At 37.8% G+C, this 23,280-nt stretch overlaps 2 protein-coding genes across 2 annotated transcripts in view; one reads left to right on the top strand and one right to left on the bottom strand.

Annotated features, from left to right (window-relative positions):
* CUNH1orf185 (chromosome unknown C1orf185 homolog) overlaps window positions 1-23,280 on the top strand; it is a gene marked incomplete at its 5' end in the record, with an annotated part of 151,632 nt that overhangs the window by 63,799 nt on the left and 64,553 nt on the right. The window lies entirely within an intron of this gene.
* LOC129520836 (overexpressed in colon carcinoma 1 protein-like) lies at window positions 10,579-10,819 on the bottom strand. Its single transcript, XM_055342041.1, has one exon. It carries the CDS (start codon window positions 10,811-10,813, stop codon window positions 10,622-10,624), a length of 192 nt encoding a protein of 63 aa, XP_055198016.1. The 5' UTR covers window positions 10,814-10,819; the 3' UTR covers window positions 10,579-10,621.

Here is a 23,280-nt window from a genome sequence, read left to right as displayed (position 1 = left end):
TATTTCTTGGACGCTGCAAACTCTGGGTAGCTAATATATTTCAGGACAATTATCACCAACCAACACAAAGACTGAGAAAATTTCCAGGAGGTTGAAAGTGGCTCTGCCAAAAGGTGGCAGTTGAGAAGGACTACAAGCCTTGGGCAGAAAGAAGAAACTTGCTGTTCCTGTTTGTTCTGTTTGGGCCTGTGTGGGCTTCCTACTTATTTGTAGTTCCTTTAAGTGGCATCCCAGTAATTATTTACCCATGGCAATACTTTCTTCCTATCACATCAACTAAATCCAGGATGCAGTTATTCCAACACTTGTAGAACCAGCTTCATTGTTCCCTATTCCCTCTAAAGGTACTAGCTTCTACTGGGTACCCCCTTCAAAGAAGGTAGTCCCAGGCCTAGGTTGGCAAGATCTCTGTTCAAACTTAATGCCATTAGTAATAGTCAAGCAGCACGCCTACTGAGATGTCTGAGTTTCATCTCTGTCTCCCCTTCTTTAAGTTTCCAAATTTTATTTTATTTTATTTTTTTTATAAATTAATTTTTATTTGTGTTCAATTTACCAACATACAGAATAACACCCAGTGCTCATCCCGTCAAGTGTACCCCTCAGTGCCCGTCACCCATTCACCCCCACCCCCCACCCTCCTCCCCCTCCACCACCCCTAGTTCATTTCCCAGAGTTAGAAGTCTTTATGTTCTGTCTCCCTTTCTGATATTTCTCACACATTTCTTCTCCCTTCCCTTATATTCCCTTTCGCTATTATTCATATTCCCCAAATGAATGAGAACATACACTGTTTGTCTTTCTCCGGTTACTGTGGCCAAGTTCAAAAAGGGTGTTGCCTGAGTTCTTCTCTGGGATTTTGATGGAATCTTGTCTCACATTTAGATCTTTCATCTATTTTGAGTTTATCTTTGTGTATGGTGCAAGAGAGTGGTCCAGTTTCATTCTTCTGCATGTGGATGTCCAATTTTCCCAGCACCATTTATTGAAGAGACTGTCTTTCTTCTAGTGGATCGTCTTTCCTCCTTTATTGTATATTAGTTGAGCATAAAGTTCAGGGTCCACTTCTGGGTTCTCTGTTCTGTTCCATTGATCTATATGTCTGTTTTTGTGCCAGTACCACACTGTCTTGATGAACACAGCTTTGTAGTAAAACCTGAAATCTGGCATTGTGATGCCCCCAGATATGGTTTTCTTTTTTTAAAATTCCCCTGGCTGTTTGGGGTCTTTTCTGATTCCACACAAATCTTAAAATAATTTGTTCTAAGTCTCTGAAGAAAGTCCATGGTATTTTGATAGGGATTGCATTAAACGTGTAAATTGCCCTGGGTAACATTGACATTTTCACAATATTAATTCTGCCAATCCATGAGCATGGAATATTTTTAATTCCAATCTCTTCACCTCTTCTCAGCCACAGGAGTTTTAGCTGCCTTCTGCAGTTGCTACTTCTGGGATACCCTACAGTTCTCTGTTTACCCTTTCAGTTACATGGGTAAAAATAATTATATCAAATTTGTTGTATACACATGACTAGTATGGTTGCTGTTCCTTGACAGACTCTGATCCACTGGCTCCCTTCAGTGAATGCTTTCTGGAGAAGCCACAGGAAGGAGGAATCGATAGATCTCAGATCCATTCTTATCAACTAATTCAAGAACTGTGAGAAAATTTTAGGAAGACTGAATATTTCTAGGACAAACTGTAGAGAAAGAGTGTCCTAGGCCCATAGAAGGCTAGGGACCACAGACGGACAGATTTCTAATTGCACTCTTTTCTCTTTACTATATTGCATTATATAAGTCTGACAACAAAAACAACACAAGTGTGATCTAAATTGGGAAGATTGTTTTTTTACTGGCTGGTGACTCCTATTACTTTATTACACTGAAAACACAAATAAAGTAGCACACCCAGGCAGAACTGATCAAGAGAAAAAAGAGAGATCAATAAAATGTGGTGGTGGGGAGAGTGTGGGGGAAGGGAGGAGGGAGAGGGAGTTAGAAAAAAAAGGAGAGAAGAAATACAGAATTAGAATCAGAAAACAATCATAGATATATCCAAGATTTTTTAAAAGATTTTATTTACTTACTCATGAGAAACACGGAGAGAGAGGTAGAGATACAGGCAGAGGAAGAAGCAGGCTCCCTGTAAGGAGCCTGATGCGGGACTGGATCCCTGGACCCCAGGATCACGCCCTGAGCCAAAGGCAGACGCTCAACCACTGAGCCACCCAAGAGTCCCTATATCCAAGATTTTAAACTAATAAAAGAAATTATGAAAAACTATATGCCAAAATATTTGAAAACTTAGATAAACAGACAAATTCCTGGAAAGGGTTGTCAAATAGAAGAAAAAAAAACCAGCACAACATTCAGTAGAAAACTTTCAGAAAGAGATAACATAAAGAAGATAAAAATGGGAGTCCATTCCCTCTTCCCTTCCCTATTTCTCTTTTCTAAGTGCTAGTGTCAAGTAGTAGAGTTCTATTAAGTTTTCAAAGAACATAGAAAAGAAGTAGCACTAATTCTTTTTTTTTTTAAAGATCTTATTTATTTAATCTGAAAGACACACACACACACACACACACACACACAGAGGCAGAGGCACAGGGAGAAGCAGGCTCCATGCGGGGAGCCCAACGTGGGACTTGATCCTGGGTCCCCAGGATCACAGTCTGGGCAGAAGGCGGCGCTAAACTGCTGAGCCACCAGGTGCCCAGTAGCACTAATTATGATATAATAATAATAATTATGAGATAATAACCTTGACAGAACATCCAAATATAGTAGAAGAAAATTGTAAGCCAATTCCACTTATGGAAATACATGTAAAAATCCTAAACAGTAGCTAATTGAATCCCACAGTATATTTAAGAAATGCAACATGATCAAATTTAATTTAGCTTACTAACATGAAGAAACATTATTGAAGTTAGATATTTTGGATAGTTTTCTCAATCACCATTTCTCTCACCAATTATTTGAAGGCTAGAAATCTTTTTTTTTTTTGAAGGCTAGAAATCTTAAAAAACAAAACCCAAACATCTTCTAGATCCCTTTGCAGCTAGGGTTCTGAATATAAATCAGGTTCTACCAGTAGAATACACCACACCAGTGAGATTTAGAAGGTGAAAGTGAGATAGATATCTGTTTAGCTGTAGTTCTGGTCTGTTGATGCTAGAAAGCAAGTTTTATAATCATGCAGCATTCTGCAAAAGCATTCCAGTATCCAAAAGTAAGGATAAGTGTCCACATTCTTTGTTTATTCCAATCAGATTTGCAAAGCCATGCTTACAAGACAGATTGATACAAGGGACTGTTGCCAAAGAAACTGAAATATTCCCAGTTACCTGTGAGTAAAGAGGCAATAGTCATGGCAATGCTTCTTCAACTGAATTCATACTTCGTAATATCCTTTTTGTTGTATTAGATACTCATATGCTGCCTTGTGTGTAAGAGACTGTTGTGGCAGCAACTTCTTTTTTTTAAGTTTTTATTTAAATTAGATAATTAATATACAGGGTAATATTAGTTTCAAGTGCACAATATTAGTAATTCAGCACTTCCATAAAACACCCAGTGTTCATCACAAGTGCACTCATTAATCCCCATCACCTATTTAGTACCCCCCCCACACCTGCCGTCTGGTAACCATCAGTTTGTTCTCTATATTAAGATTCTGTTTCTTTTTTTTTTTTTGCCCCTCTCTCTTTCTTTCTCCTTTGTTCTTTTTTTATTTAAAATACATTAGCCAACATATAGTACATCATTAGTTTCAGATGTAGTGTTCAATAATTCATCAGTTGTGTAAAACACCCTTTGCACTTAGATGCAGTGGCCTCGGTGATAGTTGTCCCCTAGTGTATCACTTCAGAATTATTCTGGTAGTAATTCCAGGATACTTATTCAAGAAGCTGCTCCTATTACTCTCCAAAGATTTTTTGGATGGAAAGCAAATAACTGCACACTGACAAGTTAACTTATTTGTATGCTGTGGCAAAACATTTGGTAAAACTATTGTCTGATAAATTGGAAGTAAAATTATGTACTGACTGGGGTTAGAAAATAAAAACATGTAGTGTACATTGGCTATTATTCGCTGCTTGTAAAAAGATGTTACAAGAAAGAAATATGCTCAGAGAAGAATTATCCAAATTTCAAGCAGAGATAAAAGATAATTCATCTGCTAAGGGAGACTCTTCTGCCTGTGGATTACAATCTAAGTTGACTCATACCTACCAGGGTTGAAAAAATTCAACTGCTCATATTCCTCCAAACAAGAGAGTATATAGCTCCAGATTCTTCTCAAGATTCTTCCATTAAGACTTTTCTTCCAGGATGAATAAATTACAAAATAAACCAGCTGCAAAGATTGGGTTAAGAGTGATGCCTTCCGGGATCCCTGGGTGGCGCAGCGGTTTGGCGCCTGCCTTTGGCCCAGGGTGTGATCCTGGAGACCCGGGATCCAATCCCACGTCGGGCTCCCGGTGCATGGAGCCTGCTTCTCCCTCTGCCTATGTCTCTGCCTCTCTCTCTCTCTGTGACTATCATAAATAAATAAAAAATTTAAAAAAAAAGAGTGATGCCTTCCAATTCAAGCTTGTTATTAATTTAAGTGGACTCAAGATAGCTTCCATTTATCTGTACAAGATCAGACAAAAAATGTAAATAAGTTAGTCTCAAAAAAAAAACCGGGACTATGATTCTTTTTTCTGAATTTTAAGATTTTAGCTTTGAACTTTATTTTATTTTTTTATAATTATTTTTATTGGAGTTTGATTTGCCAACATGTAGTATAACACCCAGTGGTCATCCCATCAAGTGCCTTCTTCAGTGCCCATCACCCAGTCACCCCAACCTCCCGCCCACCTCCCTTTCCACTACATGTTGGTTTGTTTCCCAGAGTTAGGTGTCTCTCATGTTCTGTCATCCTCACCGATATTTCCCACTCATTTTCTCTCCTTTCCCCTTTATTCCCTTTCACTATTTCTTATATTCCCCAAATGAATGAGACCATATGTTTGTCCTTCTCTGATTGACTTACTTCACTCAGCATAATACCCTCCAGTTCCATCCACATCGAAGCAAATGGTGGGTGTTTGTCGTTTTTAATGGCTGAGGAATATTCCATTGTATACATAAACCACATCTTCTTTATCCATTCGTCTTTTGATGGACACCGAGGCTCCTTCCACAGTTTGGCTATTGTGGACATTGCTGCTATGAACATTGGCGTGCAGGTGTTCTGCCATTTCACTGCATCTGTGTCTTTTGGGTAAATCCCTGCAGTGCAATTGCTGGGTCGTAGGGCAGGTCTATTTTTAACTCTTTGAGGAACCTCCACACAGTTTTCCAGAGTGGCTGCACCAGTTCACATTCTCACCAACAGTGCAAGAGGATTCCCCTTTCTCCACATCCTCTCCAACATTTGATGTTTCCTGACTTGTTGATTCTCACCATTCTCACTGGTGTGAGGTGGTATCTCACTGTGGTTTTGATTTGTATTTCCCTGATGGCAAGTGGTGCAGAGCATTTTCTCATGTGCTTGTTGGCCATGTCTATGTCTTACTCTGTGAAATTTCTGTTCATGTATTTTGCCCATTTCATGATTGGTTTGTTTGTTTCTTGGGTGTTGAGTTTAATAAGTTCTTTATAGGTCTTGGAATCTAGCCCTTTATCTGATAGGTCATTTGCAAATATCTTCTCCCATTCTGTAGGTCGTCTTTTAGTTTTGTGGACTGTTTCTTTGGCTTTGCAGAAGCTTTTTATCTTGATGAAGTCCCAATAGTTCATTTTTGCTTTTGTTTCCCTTGCCTTCATAAATGTATCTTGCAAGAAGTTGCTGTGGCCAAGTTCGAAAAGGGTGTTGCCTGTGTTCTCCTCTAGGATTTTGATGGATTCTTGTCTCACATTTAGATTTTTCATCCATTTCGAGTTTATCTTTGTGTCTGGTGTAAGAGAGTGGTCTAGTTTCAGCCACATGCAGGAGAATGAAACTAGACCATTCTCTTACACCAGACACAAAGATAAACTCAAAATGGACTATGATTCTTAACACCTATAATTGTCTGGAAGTATATCAGAAACCTACTAAATATTTTAGGAAATTGTGTTGCCAAAGAAACCATAACCTGGCTTGAAGAAGCCTGTGGTTGTGTCTAGGTATAAATATCTTTGAGCTTATCATACTTGGGGTGTGTTGAGCTTTTCTGATGTATAATGTTTTTCATCAAATGCAGGAAGTTTTTGATCATAATTTCTTCAAGTATTTTTTTCTGCTCCTCTTTCTTTCTCCTCTCTTTCTGGTACTGTCATTATGCATTATATATATACATCACTATGCATATATGAGGCTGCATGTTTGAGATTATCCAGTCTGAGGACAGAAAGAAAAAAGAATGAACAAAAATGAACAGGGTCTCAGAAACCTGTGAAACACCATCAAACATACTGACATATATATAATGAGAGTCCCAGAAGAAAAAGTGAGAGATCAGAAAGACTATTTGAAGAAATAGTGGTCAAAATCTCCCCAAATTTGATTACAAAATCAATCTACACATGCAAGAAGCATAGCAGGCTCCAAGTCAAATAAATTCAAAGATATCTGCATCTAGACACTCCAAATGAAACTATTGAAAGCCAAAGAGAAAATCTTGAAAGCAGCAAGGGAAATGCAACTCATCAGGCAAAAGATCCCAAAAAAAAAGATTCACAGCAGATTTCCAATCAGAAATCTGGGAGGCAAGAAGTTGTGAGTTGACATCTTCAGAGTCGTGGGAAAAAAGACTGTCAAGTATTCTATATCAAGAAAATCACCCTTCCAAATTGAAGGAGAACATAAGGATAACAAAAGCTAAGAAAATTCTTCATTTGCACACCTGTACTACAAGAAATTATATACCAAAGGGAACTTTCAGGCTAAAAACTACACTGCAGTATCATTTCTCACCTGTTAGATTTGCCAAACTTCACAAGCTTTTCAACACTATTTTGGTGAGGTTTCAAGAAATAAGCACTCTCATACATTTCTGATGGGAATTAAAAATAGTCCATTCCCTGTTGAGGTGAATGTAGTATTATCTAATTATATATATATATATATATATATATATATATATATATATATATATTTCCTTTGACCAGCAATCTCATGTTTAAAAATTTACCCTGGAAATGAACTAGGGGTGGTAGAAGGGGAGGTGGGCGGGGTGGGGGGGTGGGGGGGTGGGGGGTGGGGGTGGGGGGGTGGGGGGGACTGGGTGACAGGCACTGAGGTGGGCACTTGACGGGATGAGCACCGGGTGTTATTCTATATGTTGGCAAATTGAACACCAATAAAAAAAATTTTATATATATAAAAAATTTAACCTAGGATCCCTGGGTGGCTCAGCGGTTTAGCGCCTGCCTTTGGCCCAGGGCGTGATCCTGGAGACCCGGGATAGAGTCCCGCTTCGGGCTCCCCTCATGGAGCCTGCTTCTCCCTCTGCCTGTGTCTCTGCCTCTCTCTCTCTCTCTCTCTCTCTCTCTGTGTGTGTGTGTGTATCATGAATAAATAAATAAAATCTTAAAAAAATTTACCCTGAAGACACATCTCTAGGAATATGAAAATACATATGCACAAGGTTATTCATTGTCCCATTATTTGTAATTATTTGTAAACAGAATACAGAAAAAAAACAGAAATGCTCATACATAAGAAATTGGATGAATAAATTACAGGACATCCACACAATAGAGCATGCAGTTGTAAAAGATAATGAGGAAGATCTGTATAAACTGAAATGAAGGGATTTCTAGGATATAATGTAAAGTGAATAAAGCAAATTTAAAATAAATATGCTATCTTTTATGTAAGAGATAAAGGGAAACAAGAAACATAAACATATAAACATATAAACATAGTATATATATATATATATATATATATATATATACACTTTAAAAAGTAGCATAGGAAACACAAACCAATAACTAATGGAAATTACAACGTAGCAAATATAATGAGACAAATTGGCATAATCATTATGATTTTGCCAAAACACATAACCTGAATTTAATCCTAAGGAAGCATAAGAAAAACAAAAATCAGAGGATATTCTGCAAAACAACTGTCCTACACTCTTCAAAAGCGTCAGTATCATTAAAACTTTACAAAGTCCATTCTAAGGGGACCTGGGGGACTCAGTCAGTTAGGCGTCTGACTCTATAAGTACATATGTATATGTACTTATATATACTTATAATAGCAAAAAAAAAAAAAAAAAGACAGAAAATAGAATGGCAGTTTCCAGGTACTGGGAGGAGGAGAGAATGGGGAGTTGGAGGGGGGTGTTTGTTTTGTTTTAATTTTTTTTATGAAGTAATTTCTGTGCCCAATATGGTGTTCAAACTCACAACCTCAAGATCAAGAGTTGCATGCTCTACTGGCTGAGCCAGCTAGGTGCTCCAGGAGTTATTATTGTTTAATGGAAATAGAGTTTCAGTCTTATAAGATGAAAACTACAAGATGGAGAGTTATCCATCTCCACAGCTCCATCTTCATAGCATGTGATGGTTCCACAATATTATAACTGTATTTAATACCACTGAAGTGTACATTTAAAATGGTTAATATGGGTAAATTTTATGATAAGTGAGTTTTACCACAACACAAAATTGAAAACATATGTATGTGTGTTTGTGTGTCTAGAGAGAAAGGAGTGATAATGAAAAACTAGCAAAATATTAAAATTAGTGAATTTGAGTGATTGGTATACAAAATGTACTATTTTTTCTTTTTTAAAGATTTGTTTATTTATTTGAGAGAGAGAAAGAGAGCAGAGGGAGCGGCAGAGAGAAAGAGAATCCCAAGCAGACTCCCAGGTGAGGTGAGTCCCATGTGGGACCCCAAGATCATGACCTGAGCCAAAACCAAGAGTCAGGCACTCAACTCACTGAACCACCCAGGAACCTCATAAAATATGCTATTTTTGCTGTTTTTTAGGTTTGAAATAACTTCAAAATAAATTTTTAAAAAAGATATCGATTACCCATACCATCAGATGGTTTTTATTATAAAGGTCTGCATTAAGTGAATGTGTGATGTGATGATGAGTTTGAGAAATCACTATTGAAAGATGAGAGACGGTAATTTTGAAGAGTTGCAAAGCTCAGAATAAGTCCAAAAGAAAATAATTTCTGAACAATAACATTACCAAAATAGAACTTATGAAACATAGTTCTTAATATAGATCATGTTGGAAATAGGCTACTAGATTAGAATATGTTAAGAGTATGTAATTTTAAATAAGTAGTACAGGTTTTTTAAATAAGTAATTTTAAAATGAGGTAAAAATATATTAGACTTATTGCAAAGGGGAAAAATTGGCCAAATCTTGTGATGGGTAAGTTATGTCAAATAAAGAACTGAGAAATCAAAGATTTCAAGTTTTCCAGTATAGCTAACAATAATAGTTACACATCATAAGAGAAAAATGTAAAGAGATAAGAGTTTAGTGATAAATTTTTAAAATAATGACTTTTGTTGAAATATATTGGTAAATTGAGTAATCTACATTGTAGTACTAAATGGCTACACATGGTCATCCTCAAATTAAGAACTTTCCAAATACCCCACTAACCATCAATCACAAGTCCTTGAAAATACTATAGGATTAACTTGATGAGATGCTATGATCACACAAAGGAGAATGGGAGAATCAATGACTGCAAAGGATTCATGGTGACATCAGCCTTCGACTAAAGAAAATAGAAAATTAATCAAAACATGCATAAGGCATGCGAATTTTGGTGGCTTATTTTTCAACATTGCAATGTCATACATTGTTCCTAACAGAAGAAATCCTCTGACACTTACACAAAGCTGAAAACCAAAACATAAAAAACAGTCAAGAGAGAACCGTTAAGAATCAATTTAACCGTTTTACAGCTAAAAATTAATGTGACATAAAAATAGTGAAAGGTAACCCACAAATATATTCCGTTAGGGATTCATTTATAGTGCCTTCTTATCTGAAGTTATAAATAGAATAAGGATTTTGTTATATAAAAACTATCAAAAAAGTACCAGTGAAAAGACATGATCTTCATGAGCTGTACTGAATGGCCAGGGAACAAGTCCTGCCAGACACAGCAGGCTAGCTCCAGATACCAGCAGTTTGTCGGCTTGTCTTTCACAGAAGGACCCCAGAAAGTTCCATATACCCATGTATTGTTGACCTGATTCCTTTTTTTTTTTTAATTTATTTATGATAGTCAGAGAGAGAGAGAGAGAGAGAGGCAGAGACATAGGCAAAGGGAGAAGCAGGCCCCATGCACCTGGAGCCTGACGTGGGACTCGATCCCGGGTCTCCAGGATCACGCGCCGGGCTAAAGGTAGGCGCTAAACCGCTGCGCCACCCAGGGATCCCGACCTGATTCCTTTCTAGTACAACATTCAACATGTACCCATGGTTTCAATTACAGACTTAAGAATTTGGGTGGAGAGGGGCGGCGGAGCAGGCGACTATTTAGAATTTCCTTGGAAATTTCTGTACACATTATGATGTCCTGTGGAATGAAATTCCTTCCAAATCTCAATGAGCAAGCTCTTGATTATTGAGTCATGATATTTTCTTCTAATTTTTGCGTACAGTCTTTGTTTGATTAGATATCATATTGACAGCTTCAGAGGGCAGACCTACATATACCCCTCCATAGTTTCTCCTCTTGTCATCTTCCATTATCGATTCTTCTGTTGCATCTTTAGCTGCTCCTGCAGGGTCTCGGCGGGTCCCCGCGCTGGTGGCCCTAGAGTTACTGCAGCCCATCGCGCCGCTGGCAGGGTGAGCGGCGCTCGGGAGCTGGCGGCCTAAAATAATGACTTTTAGATGTTTTTAGGAAAACCAATCAGAGACAGGTTCACCTTTCACCTTTTCCATAGCAAGTTTTTCATTTCACTTTTACCCATTTCTAGCTTCCTTCTTAGCTGCTTTCTAAAATTTTAATACATTCTTGCTGCATACCTTTGGTTGTTTTTGGAAATCCTCCCCACCCACTCATCAAATTTTCCTCTAAAATTTTCCTTCCGAACAATTCTTTAAAATGATTATATTAGCTATTTCATCAAATGTAAGCAATTACTATATTACTATAGCTATGGTGAGCTCAAATTGCAATAGTCTTAAATATTATTCACATTTATATATAGTTAACTATAGATAATAGTTAATTATTATTAACTATACCCATTTCCATCTACTGTGCAAAAGTCCTGATTTTTTAATTAACTGTTTTCTGTAATTTTGGTAAGTTTTTCCTTGTTAAAGACTGTAATAGTTCGTTCAGGATTCTTTAATGAAATACCATAGACTGACTGGGTTAAGCAACAGATATTTATTCTCTCACTATTCCAAAGGCTGGAAGTCCAAAATCAGAATGTTAGTATAACCAGTTTCTGGTGAGAAACCTTCCAGGAGTGCAGACAACCACCTTCTGGCTGTGTCTTCACATGGTGGAGAGAGAAAGAGCAACTCTGATATTTTTTCTTTAAAGGGCATTATTCCCATCATGAAGATCTGATCTCATGATCTTATCTAAACTTAATTCTCCTCCAAATGCCCCATCTCCAAATACCTTCACATTGGGGATAATCCTTTAACATATGAATTGGAGGGGTGCATCATACAGTCCATAGCAAAAACCTGGCCTTTATATAAGTTTAATTTATATTAGTTTATGCCATTTTGATGTTATTCTTAATCCTGGCAGTAAAGATGGAGCAAGAGATCATTTAAAACACATCCATTAATCTGTAAAGTATAAAAGATCCAATTTATGTCTCTATTACCAACTTTGAATATTTCATTATTTAACATTCTCTTTGAAAATATGTTTACAAAAAAAATCTTGACAATAAAATGTAGTAATTTGAACATCTGAAATGCAAAATTAGTATTATTATAACAAATAAATGAAAATTGGTGATGATTTTGTGGTATACAATAGAATGTCACTTTTCTCTGTTCTCATTCTCAAATTCCCACATAAACATGTTAACCATGGCACCATCTTGTGGATATTTTATCAAATAGCTGAGCTGTGCAAACACGTATATGGAAACAATGAAAGCACATGTATCAGAAAAAAAGAAAAATTTAAAACAAAGTCTAACTTAATAAAATAAAATGTTGGCAAGTAATTTTCTTCAATTTCTTTCAAAGGGCTTTAACTAAGGATGCCTGAGTCGCTCAACAGTTGAGGGTCTGTCTGCCTTTGTCTCAGGGTGTGATCCTGGAATCCTGGGATGGAATCCCGCATCGGGCTCCCTGCATGGAACCTGCCTATGTCTCTGCCTCTCTCTCTGTGTGTGTCTTTCATAAATAAATAAATAAAATCTTTACAAAACAAAAACAAAAACAACCACCACCACCCCCAAAAAAAACCCCAAAAAAGAAAACAAAGGACTTTAATTATATAAGTGAACTCTTGAACCAGCTCCAGCTTGGTTACTTTTTCTTTTTAAGGCATTTTCTGTACTAACTGCTTATATTAAGTTTCAAACTGCCAACTGGTTCTGAATACACTAAATAGATTGTATTTAGTGTATATAACGTATGCACATGTTTGTTTACACATATAAATATAGGAGTACCTGGCTGGTTCTGTCAGAGGAGCATGCAACTCTTTATCTCAGGGTCATGAGTTCAAGCTGCACGTTGGGTGTAGAGATTTCTTAAATGAATAAATTTTTAAAAATACATATAAATGTGTGTGTATACTACAGTAATTTTATATTGATCTAACTTCAGGCTCTATTAGAAGATGGGAATTGACAGATTAGGTTAAAAAAATTAAAAAAAATAAAATAAAAAAGAAATTAAAGTTAGGGAGATCCCTGGGTGGCTCAGTGATTAAGTGCTTGCCTTTGGCCTAGAGCCTGATCCTGGAGTCCCGGGATCAAGTCCCACATCAGGTTCCCTGCATGGAGCTTGCTTGTGTCTCTGCCTGCCTTTCTGTCTCTCTCTCTCTCTCTCTCTCTCTCTCTCTCTGTGTGTGTGTCTCATGAATAAAAATAAATAAATAAATAAATAAATAAATAAATAAATAAATAATCTTTAGAAATTAAAGTTAGTTACCAATTGGCTATGAACAACTTACTTTGAATCTAATTTTTCTGAGGTAGAATGAAGCATACTGGCAATTGTCAAATATTAAAGGAGATATAATAAAACACACCAAGTTCTGATAACATCAAAACTATATATTATTTTTTTTAAGATTTTTATTTTTTTATTTATTCATGAGAGACACACACAGAGAAAGAGAGAGAGAGAGGCAGAGACACAGGCAGAGGGAGAAGCAGGCTCGATGCAGGGAGCCCGATGTGGGACTTAATCCCGGGTCTCCAAGATCAGGCCCTGGGCTGAAGGCGGCGCTAAACCGCTGAGCCACCCGGGCTGCCCTATATTATTTTAATATAAAGGATTTAAATGTCTATTTTTAAAAAGATTTTATTTATTTATTCATGAGAGGCACACAGAGAGAGGCAGAGACACAGGCAGAGGGAGAAGCAGGCTCCATGCAGGGAGCCCAATGTGGGACTTGATCCCAGGACCAGGATCACGCCCTGAGCCAAAGGCAGACGCTCAACCACTGAGCCATCCAGGCATCCCTGATTTATTTATTTATTTATTTTTAAAAGATTTTATTTATTTATTTTTAAAAGATTTTATTTATTTATTTATTTTTAAAAGATTTTATTTATTTATCAGAGACAAGGAGAGAGATGCAGAGACACAGGCAGAGGGAGAAACAGGTTCCATGCAGGGACCCCGACGTGGGACTTGATTCTGGGTCTCCAGACCCCAGGCTGCAGGCGGCGCTAAACCGCTGCACCACCGGGGCTGCCTAGATGTCCTTGATTTAAATGTCTATTGACTGTGATAGGAAAATATACTAAATATATTTTAATTAGAAAGGTATTGATCACAATGTTTTGATAACTTCGTCAGAGAGTATGTGGAAAAATCACTGGTGAAATTGATGAGATTTTTCAAAAAAATTACTGAAAGTGTTTTTCTGTAACACTTTCATTGTAAAGTTTCAGAATTTAGAGTTTACAATCACATTTAAAACCTTTCATTACTGGGGTGTACGGATGGCTCAGTTAAGCATCTTGATTTTGGCTCAGGTCAGGATCTCAGGGTCAAGAGTTGGAGCTCCAAGTGGGGCTTCATGCTGGGCATGGAGCCTGCTTAGATTCCCTCTCTGTGTCTCTCCCTCTGCCCTTACCCCCTACCTCATACACATGCTCTATCTCTCTCTCTCTAAAAAAAACTTAACAAAACTTCTCATTACCATATTTACACAAAAGAGAAAGGAAAGAGGAATAGCATCTCTTGTAAACCCTACTATAGGCCAAGCATTTAGATACATTATCAATAAAAAGTATACTAATCTTTTGAGTTGGTATAATTATTTCTACTTTTCAGGTAAGGAAAACTGAGACTCTGTAGTTATATAACTCACCAGGGTCATAGAGTAGTAAGAAGTCATAATTTTAGCTTAAGTCTTCAAAGTCTAAATTCTTGTCAAAACACAATCCTGCTTCCAAGAAATTTAGACAGATATCAGAGATTTTAGTCCAGAGATTAAAATAGAATCTTAAAATATATTTACTCAAAGTCCTATATGTATGCCAAATTAACATTGTTTAATTTTTCACATACAAAATTTAAAATATATTAAACTTAACATTATTGCATTTTGAGACAAAACTCTACCAATAAGACCATACTTTGAAAGTATAGAAATGCTAGGTATATTATTATAAAATTCTAGATAGCTGTAAATAAGAATAAAATATAAATAGAGAGCAAATTTTCTTTCTTTCTTTTTTTTTTTAGGGGAAGGAGGGGTAGAAGGAGAGAGAGAATCTTAAGCAGACTCCACACCCAGCATGAAGGCCAAGATGGGGCTTGATCTCATGACCCTGAGATCATAATCTGAGCTGAAATCAAGAGTTGAACACTCAACCAACTAAGTCACCCAGGCCCCCCCAAGACCAAATTTTCTTTTCCTTTCCTTTAATTAATTAACATATAATATATTATTGGTTTCAGAGGTAGAGGTCAGTGATTTAACAGTCTTATATAACACCCAACGCTCATTGCATCACCCAGTTACCCTCTCCCCTCTAGTGACTCTCAGTTTGTTTCCTATGATTAAGAGTTTCTTATGGTTTGTCTCCCTCTCTGATTTCATCTTGTTTCATTTTTTCCTCTCTTCCCCTATGATCCTCTGTTTTGTTTCTTAAATTCCACATATGAGTGAGATCATATGATAATTGTCTTTCTCTAATTGACTTATTTTGCTTAGCATAATACCCTCTAGTTCCATTCATGGCATTGCAAATGGCAAGATTTCTTTCTTTCTTTCTTTCTTTCTTTCTTTCTTTCTTTCTTTCTTTCTTTCTTTCTTTCTCTCTTTCTCTCTCTCTCTCTCTCTCTTTCTTTCTTTCTTTCAAGGCTGATATATATGAATATATTATTATATATTATATTATATATTAATATATATTATACATATTATTATCACATATTTTTTATCCATTCATCTACCGATGGATATCTGGGCTCTTTCTATAGTTTGGCTATTGTGGACATTGTTGCTATAAACACTGGGGTGCAGGTGCCCCTTCAGATCACTGCATTTGTATCTTTGTGATACATACCTAGTAGTGCAATTGCTGGGTCATAGGGGAGCTCTATTTTCAACTTTTTGAGAAAACTCCATACTGTTTTCCAGAGTGGCTGCCCCAACTTGCATTCCCACCAACAGTGTAAGAGGGTTTCCCTTTCTCCATATCCTTGCCAACATCTGTCGTTTCTTGACTTGTTAATCTTAGCCATTCTGACTGGTGTGACGTGGTGTCTCACTGTGATTTTGATTTGTATTTTCCTGATACCGAGTGCTGCTGAGCATCTTTTTCATGTGTCTGTTGGCCATTTGTATGTCTTTGGAGAAATTTCTGTTCATGTCTTCTGCCCATTTCTTGATTGGATTATTTGTTCTTTGGGTGTTAAGTCTGATAAGTTATCAGATATGTCATTTGCAAATATCTTCTCCCTTTTTGTTGGCTGCCTTTTGGCTTTGTTGTCTGTTTCCTTCACTGTGTAAAAGAAAAACTTTTTATCTTGATGAAGTCCCAATAATTCATTTTTGCCCTTGTTTCCCTTGCCTTTGGAGACATGTCTAGTAAGAAGTTGCTGCAGCCGAGGTCACAAAGGTTGCTGCCTGTGTTCTCTAGGATTTTGATGGATTCCTGTCTCACATTTAGGTCTCTCATTCATTTTGAGTCTATTTTTGTTTATGGTGTGAGGAAACGGTCCAAATTAATTCTTCTGCATGTGGCTGTCCAGTTGTCCCAACACCATTTGTTGAAGAGACTGTCTTTTTTCCATTGGATATTTTTTCCCGCTTTGTCAAAGATTAGTTGACCATAAAGTTGAGGCTCCATTTCTGGTCTCTATTCTGTTCCATTGATCTAGTGTCTGGTTTTTTGTTTTTTTTTTTGGACCATACTCTCTTGATGATTATAGCTTTGTAATAGAGTTTGAAATCTAGAATCGTAATGTCACCAGTTTTGGTTTTCCTTTTCAACATTCTTTTGGCTAATCAGTCTTTTCTGGTTCCATACAAATAGCTCTCTGAAATAAATTGATGGTATTTTTTAAAAAGATTTTATCTATTTATTTGAGAGAGAGAGAGAGAGAGATAGTGATAGTGATAGAGAGCACAAGCAGGGAGGAGAGGGAGAAGCAAGCACCCTGCCCAACACGGGGCTTAATCCTGGGCAGGACCCCGGGCAGACACTTAACTGACTGAGCCACCAAGGTGTCCCAGTTGATGGTATTTTAATGGAGATTGCTTTGCACGTATAGATTGCTCTGGAAAGCATAGACATTTTAACAATATTTGTTCTTTCAATCCATGAGCATGGAACATTTTTCCATTTCTTTGTGTCTTCCTCAATTTCTTTTATGAGTGTTCTACAGTTTTCTGATTACAGATCCTTTGCCTCTTTGGTTAGGTATATACTTAGGTATTTTATGGTTTTGGGTGCAATTATAAGTGGGATTGACTCCCTAATTTTTCTTTTTTTCTCACTGTTAGTGTATAGAAATGCAACTGAGTTCTGTGCATTGATTTTATATCGTGCCACTTTGCTGAATTTCTGTAGCTATTTTGAGGTGGAGTCTTTTGGATTTTCCAGATAGAATATCATGTCATCTGCGAAAAGTGAGAGTTTGACTTCTTCTTTGCCAATTCAGATGTCTTTTATTTCCTTTTGTTGTCTGATTTCCGAGGCTAGGACTTCTAGTATTATGTTGACTAAGAGTGGTGATAGTGGACATCCCTGCCATATTCCTGACCTTAGGGGAAAAGTTCTCAGTTTTTTTCCCATTGAGAATGATATTTACTGTGGACTTTTCATAGATGGGTTTTATGATATTGAGGAATGATCCCTCTATTCCTATACTGTGGAGAGTTTTAATCAAGAAAGAATACTATACTTTGTCAAATGCTTTTTTTGCATCTATTGAGAGGATCACATGGTTCTTATCCTTTCTTTTATTAATGTGGTGTATCACATTGATTGATTCATGGATGTTGAACCACCTCTGCAGCCCAGGAATAAATCCCACTTGGTTGTGGTGAATAATCCTCTTAATGTACTGTTGGACCCTATTTTGGTGAGAATTTTTGCATCCATGTTTATCAAGGATATTGGTCTGTAATTCTCCTTTTTTAGTGAGGTCTTTGTCTGGTTTTGGGATCAAGGTAATGCTGGCCAAAACTGAAACAGAAAGAAATAGAAAACCTGAACAGACTCATAACCAGCAAGGAAATGAAGCAGTAATCAATCATGCAGGGAATGATCCCAATCTTTTGAAGACCAAATTTTCTCAATGGTAATTCTTTTTTTTTTTTTAAGATTTTATTTACTTATTCATGAGAGACAGAGAGGCAGAGTGAGAAGCAGGCTCCATGCATGGAGCCCGACGTGGGACTCGATCCTGGGTCTCCAGGATCAAGCCCTGGGGCTGAAGACAGCGCTATACCGCTGAACCACCCGGGCTGCCCTCAATGGTAATTCTTAAGCATCAATATCCCTTAAATCATTGTTTTCTTTTTTTTTTAAAGTACTATAGCTTAAAATTCTTTATGTCTTTTAAAAATTAAAAAGAATATCATGCTAAGAACACTTAAGATCTACCTGCTTAACAAATTTTTAAGTGTACAATACAGTATTGTTAGCTCTAGGCACAATGTTGCTCAATAGATTTCTAAAATTTGTTCATCTGAGTAACTGAAACTTGATACCCATTAAAAAAGCAATTCCCTATTCTCCCTCTTTTCAGTACATGGAAACCACTATTGTACTCTATTTGTATGAGTTTGACTATTTTAGATACCTCTATAAGTGGAATTATGTAGTATTTATCTTTTTAAAAAGATTTTATTTATTTATTTTAGAGAGAGAGAGCGCGCGGGGGGTGGTGGTTGGCTCAGAGGAAGAGGGAAAGAAAACCCCAAGAAGACTCCATGATGAACACAGAGGCGGATGCAGGGCTTGATCTCACAATCCAGAGATCATGACTTCAGCCCAAATCAAGAGTCTGAGGCTCAACCAACTGAGTCACCCGGGTGCCCCAGTATTTGTATTTCCATGATTGACTTATTTCACTTAGCATACTATCTCTTAGGTTCATCCATGCTGTTGCATATGGGTAGATTCTCTTCTTTTTTAAGGCTGAATAGTATTTCCTCATATGTATATATTACATTTTCATTATCCATTTATCCGTTTATGAACATTGAGTTTTTTCCCCACACCTTGGCTATTATAGTGTTGTAATAAACACTTGAGTGCTAGTATCTCTTCAAGATCCAGATTTCAATTCTTTTGGATATATACTCAGAAGTGAAATTGCTGGGTTAAATAATAATTGTATCATTTTTTAATGAATCTGCATACTATTTTCCATAATGGCTGCACCATTTTATATTATCCCCAATTTGTCCACATCTGAGCCAACACTTGTAACCTTTTGTGTTTTTATTACAGCCATCGATGGTTTTTTTAATTTATTCAGTCATGAGAGACAGAGAGAGAGAGGCAGAGACACAGGCCGAGGGAGAAGCAGCCTCCATGCAGGGAGCCCGATGTGGGACTCCATCCGGGGTCTCCAGGATCACGCGCTGGGCGGAAGGCAGCGCTAAACCGCTGAGCCACCGGGTCACCCCGTGAGGTGTTATCTCATTAAGGTTTTGGTTTGTATTTCCCTGATTAGTGACAGTGAGCATTTTTTTCATACCTATCGGCCATTTGTATGTTTTCTTTGAAGAAACATCTATCCAGTCCTTTGCCCGTTTTTTTTTTTATCTTTTAAAATTTCTGTGATGCTTTTTATTTTTTAATTTTTTTATTGGAATTCAGTTTGCCAACATATAGTGTAACACCCAGCGGTCATCCCGTCAAGTGCCCCCTCAGTGCCCATCACCCAGTCACCCCATCCCCCCCGCCCACCTCCCCTTCCACTACCCCTTGTTCGTTTCCCAGAGTTAGGCGTCTCTCATGTTCTGTCTCCCTCACTGATTTTTCCCACTCATTTTCTCTCCTTTCCTCTATAATCTCTTTCACTATTTCTTATATTCCCCGTATGAGTGAAACTGTATAATGTTTGTCCTTCTCCGACTGACTTACTTCACTCAGCATAATACCCTCCAGTTCCATCCACGTTGAAGCAAATGGTGGGTATTCGTCGTTTCTAATGGCTGAGTAACATTCCATTGTATACATAGACCACAGTTTCCTTATCCATTCATCCTTCCATGGGCACCGAGGCTCCTTCCACAGTTTGGCTATTGTGGACACGGCTGCTATGAACATTGGGGTGCAGGTGTCCTGCTGTTTCACTGCATCTGTATCTTTGGGGTAAATTCCCAGCAGTGCAGTTGCTGGGTTATAGGGCAGATCTATTTTTAACTGTTTGAGGAACCTCCACACAGTTTTCCAGAGTGGCTGTACCAGTTCACATTCCCACCAACAGTGCAAGAGGATTCCCCTTTCTCCACATCCTCTCCAACATTTGCTGTTTCCTGTCTTGTTAATTTTCACCATTCTCACTGGTGTGAGGTGGGATCTCATTGTGGTTTTGATTTGTATTTCCCTGATGTCTTTGCCCATTTTTAAAAAATATTTTATTTATTTTATTTATATAGTCATGAGAGACACACAGAGAGAGGCAGAGACATAGGCAGAGGGAGAAGCTGGCTCCCTCCAGGGAGCCAAATGCAGGACTCAATCCCAGAAACCCAGGATCATGCCCTGAGTCAAAAGCAGAGGCTCAACCCTTGAGCCACCCAGGTGTCCCTAATTCCAGTATATTTAAACATAGTGTTTTGTGTTTCGATGTTTTTAAAAAAGATTTTAAACCTTTTTTAAAATATTTTATTTATTTATTTATGAGTGAGCAAGAGAGATAGCATAAGTGAGAGGCAGAAGAAGAAGCAAACTCCTCACTGAGTAGGGAGCCTGATGCCAGGCTCAATCTCAGGACTCTGGGGTCATGACCTGAGCCAAAGGCATACACTTAACTGCCTGAGCCACCCAGGCACCCCAATAATCCTTTTAAAAAAGATACATTTATTTATTAGAGAGAAGGAGAGCATGAACAGGGAGAGGGGCAGAGGGAAAGGGAGAAAATCTCAAGCAGACTCCCTGCTAAGTGCAGGGCCTGATGTGGGGCTCAATCCCAAAGACCCCAAGATCATGACCTGAGCTGAAATAGAGAGTTAGAAGCCCAAATGACTGAACCACTGAGGTGCTCTGGGAGAGAGAGAGAATCTTCAGCAGGTTTCAGGCCCAGTGGGAGTCTGACTCAAGGTTCGATCTCACAGTCCTGAGATTATTACCTGAGCCAAAAACAAGAGTTGGATGCTTAACCAACTGAGCCACCCAGGCACCCTTTTGTGGAGATTTTTTTAATTAAAAAATCATTTCTTTAATAGATATATGGATATTGACATTATATTTTTCTTCCTGAGTGAGTTTTGTTAGTTCTTTTCAAGGAATTTGTCAATTTGATTATTATCAAATTTATTGTCACAAAGCTATTCATTATAGTCTCCTTTAACGTCTTTAGTACCTGTAGTGTTGTTCTCTTTTCATCCCTAATGTTGACAATTTACATCTTCTTTTTATTATTGATAAATCCTACTAGAGGTTTATATATTTTATTGATTCTTTCAAAGTACCTGCTTTTGTTTTCATTGACTTTCCCCAATTTTTCTGTTTTCAATTTTATCAGTTTTCTTTTATTTCCTTCTTCTACATGCTTTGGGTTTTATTTGCTTTTTCTTTTTTTTTAATTTTTATTTATTTATGATAGTCACAGAGAGAGAGAGAGAGAGAGAGAGGCAGAGACACAGGCAGAGGGAGAAGCAGGCTCCATGCACCGGGAGCCCGACGTGGGATTCGATCCCGGGTCTCCAGGATCGCGCCCTGGGCCAAAGGCAGGCACCAAACCACTGCGCCACCCAGGGATCCCCCCCACCCAGGGATCCCCCTTATTTGCTTTTTCTAAGTTGGAATAAGTTAGTATGTACTTGAGACATTTCTTATTTTCTAATAGAAGGTTTTAGTCCTACAAATTTCCCTCTAACTACTGCTTTAGCTACATCCCACAAATCCTATTATGTGTATTTTCTTTCCTTTCTTTTTCTTCTCAAGTTGCTTTAAAAAAGTTTTAAAAAATATAATTCATACATGGTATATTTCACCTATTTTAAAGTGCATAATTCAGTAGTTTTTAGAGTATTTGTTAAGTGGGTAATTATCACAACACTCTAAGTTTCGAATATTTCATCACCCTTAAAACAAACCTTATACCTATCAGCAGTCACTCCCATTTCCCCACAGGACCCTAAACAACCACTGATCTATTATTGCCTATCTCAAAGAATTTTCCTATTCTATATTTCACATCAACTTAATCGTATAATATGTGCCTTTTCATGTCTGGCTTTTTCAAAAAAATTATTTATTTATGAGAAACACACAGAGAGAAACAGAGACATAGGCAGAGGGAGAAGTAGATTCCCCATGAGGAGCTTGATTTGGGACTTGATCCCAGGCCTGCTAGATCATGACCTGAGCCAAAGGCAGATGCTCAACCACTGAGCCACCCAGGTGCTCCATGTCTGACTTCTTTTATTTAACATAGTATTTTCAAGATTCATCCATGTTGCAGGATGCCCGGGTGGCTCAGTGGTTAAGTGTCTGCCTTTGACTCAGGGTGTGATTCCAGAGTCCCAGGACCAAGTCCCACATTGAGCTCCCTGCATGGAAACTGTTTCTCTCTCTGCCTGTGTCTCTGCATCTCTCATTAATAAATAAAATCTTAAAAAAAAATAAGATTCATCCATCATGTTGCAGCAGGTATCACCTACTTTATTCCTTTTCATAGTCAAATAATGCTCCATTGTTTGGGTATACTGTATTTTATTTACTCATACACCACTCCACATTGATTTTTACAGGTCTTCTTAAATTTTTAATGCCTGTGTAGTACTCCATGATGTATATTTACCACAGTTTATTCCAATCGGCCCCCTGCAAACGGATGGGCAGTAAGTTTTCAAATTAGGAAATGTGAGTACTTGAGCTCTGTTCTTTTTCAAGATTGTTTTGGCTATTCTGGATTCCCTACATTTACATATGAATTTTAGTATTATCAATTTCTGTAAAAAGGACAGGTTGTATTTTCTTTAAATATTTATTTATTTAGGGATCCCTGGGTGGCGCAGTGGTTTGGCGCCTGCCTTTGCCCCCAGGGCGCCATCCTGGAGACCCGGGATCGAGTCCCACGTCGGGCTTCTAGTGCATGGAGCCTGCTTCTCCCTCTGCCTGTGTCTCTGCCCCTCTCTCTCTCTCTCTGTGTGACTATCATAAAAAAAAAGATTTATTTATTTATTTATGATAGACATAGAGAGATAGAGGCAGAGACATAGGAGGAGGGAGAAGCAGCCTCCACGCTGGGAGCCCGACGCGGGACTCAATCCCGGGACTCCAGAATAGAGCACTGGGCCAAAGGCAGGCGCTAAACCGCTGAGCCACCCAGGGATCCCCGGACAGGTTGTATTTTGACACAGATTGCTGGGATTACTTTGGAAAGCACAGACATCTAAAAATATTAAATCTTCCAATCCAAACATATGAGATGTCTTT

The sequence above is a fragment of the Nyctereutes procyonoides genome, unplaced genomic scaffold (genome assembly GCF_905146905.1).
Source record: "Nyctereutes procyonoides isolate TBG_1078 unplaced genomic scaffold, NYPRO_anot_genome, whole genome shotgun sequence".
Taxonomy (NCBI): Eukaryota; Metazoa; Chordata; class Mammalia; order Carnivora; family Canidae; genus Nyctereutes; species Nyctereutes procyonoides.
Note: the sequence above shows the minus strand (reverse complement) of the source record. Positions and strands in the feature narration are given on the sequence as shown.

What these genes read in the sequence shown, in the direction of transcription:
- LOC129520836 (XM_055342041.1), bottom strand. Translation starts at nt 10,813, where the DNA reads ATGGGCTGCAGTAACTCTAGGGCCACCAGCGCGGGGACCCGCCGAGAC.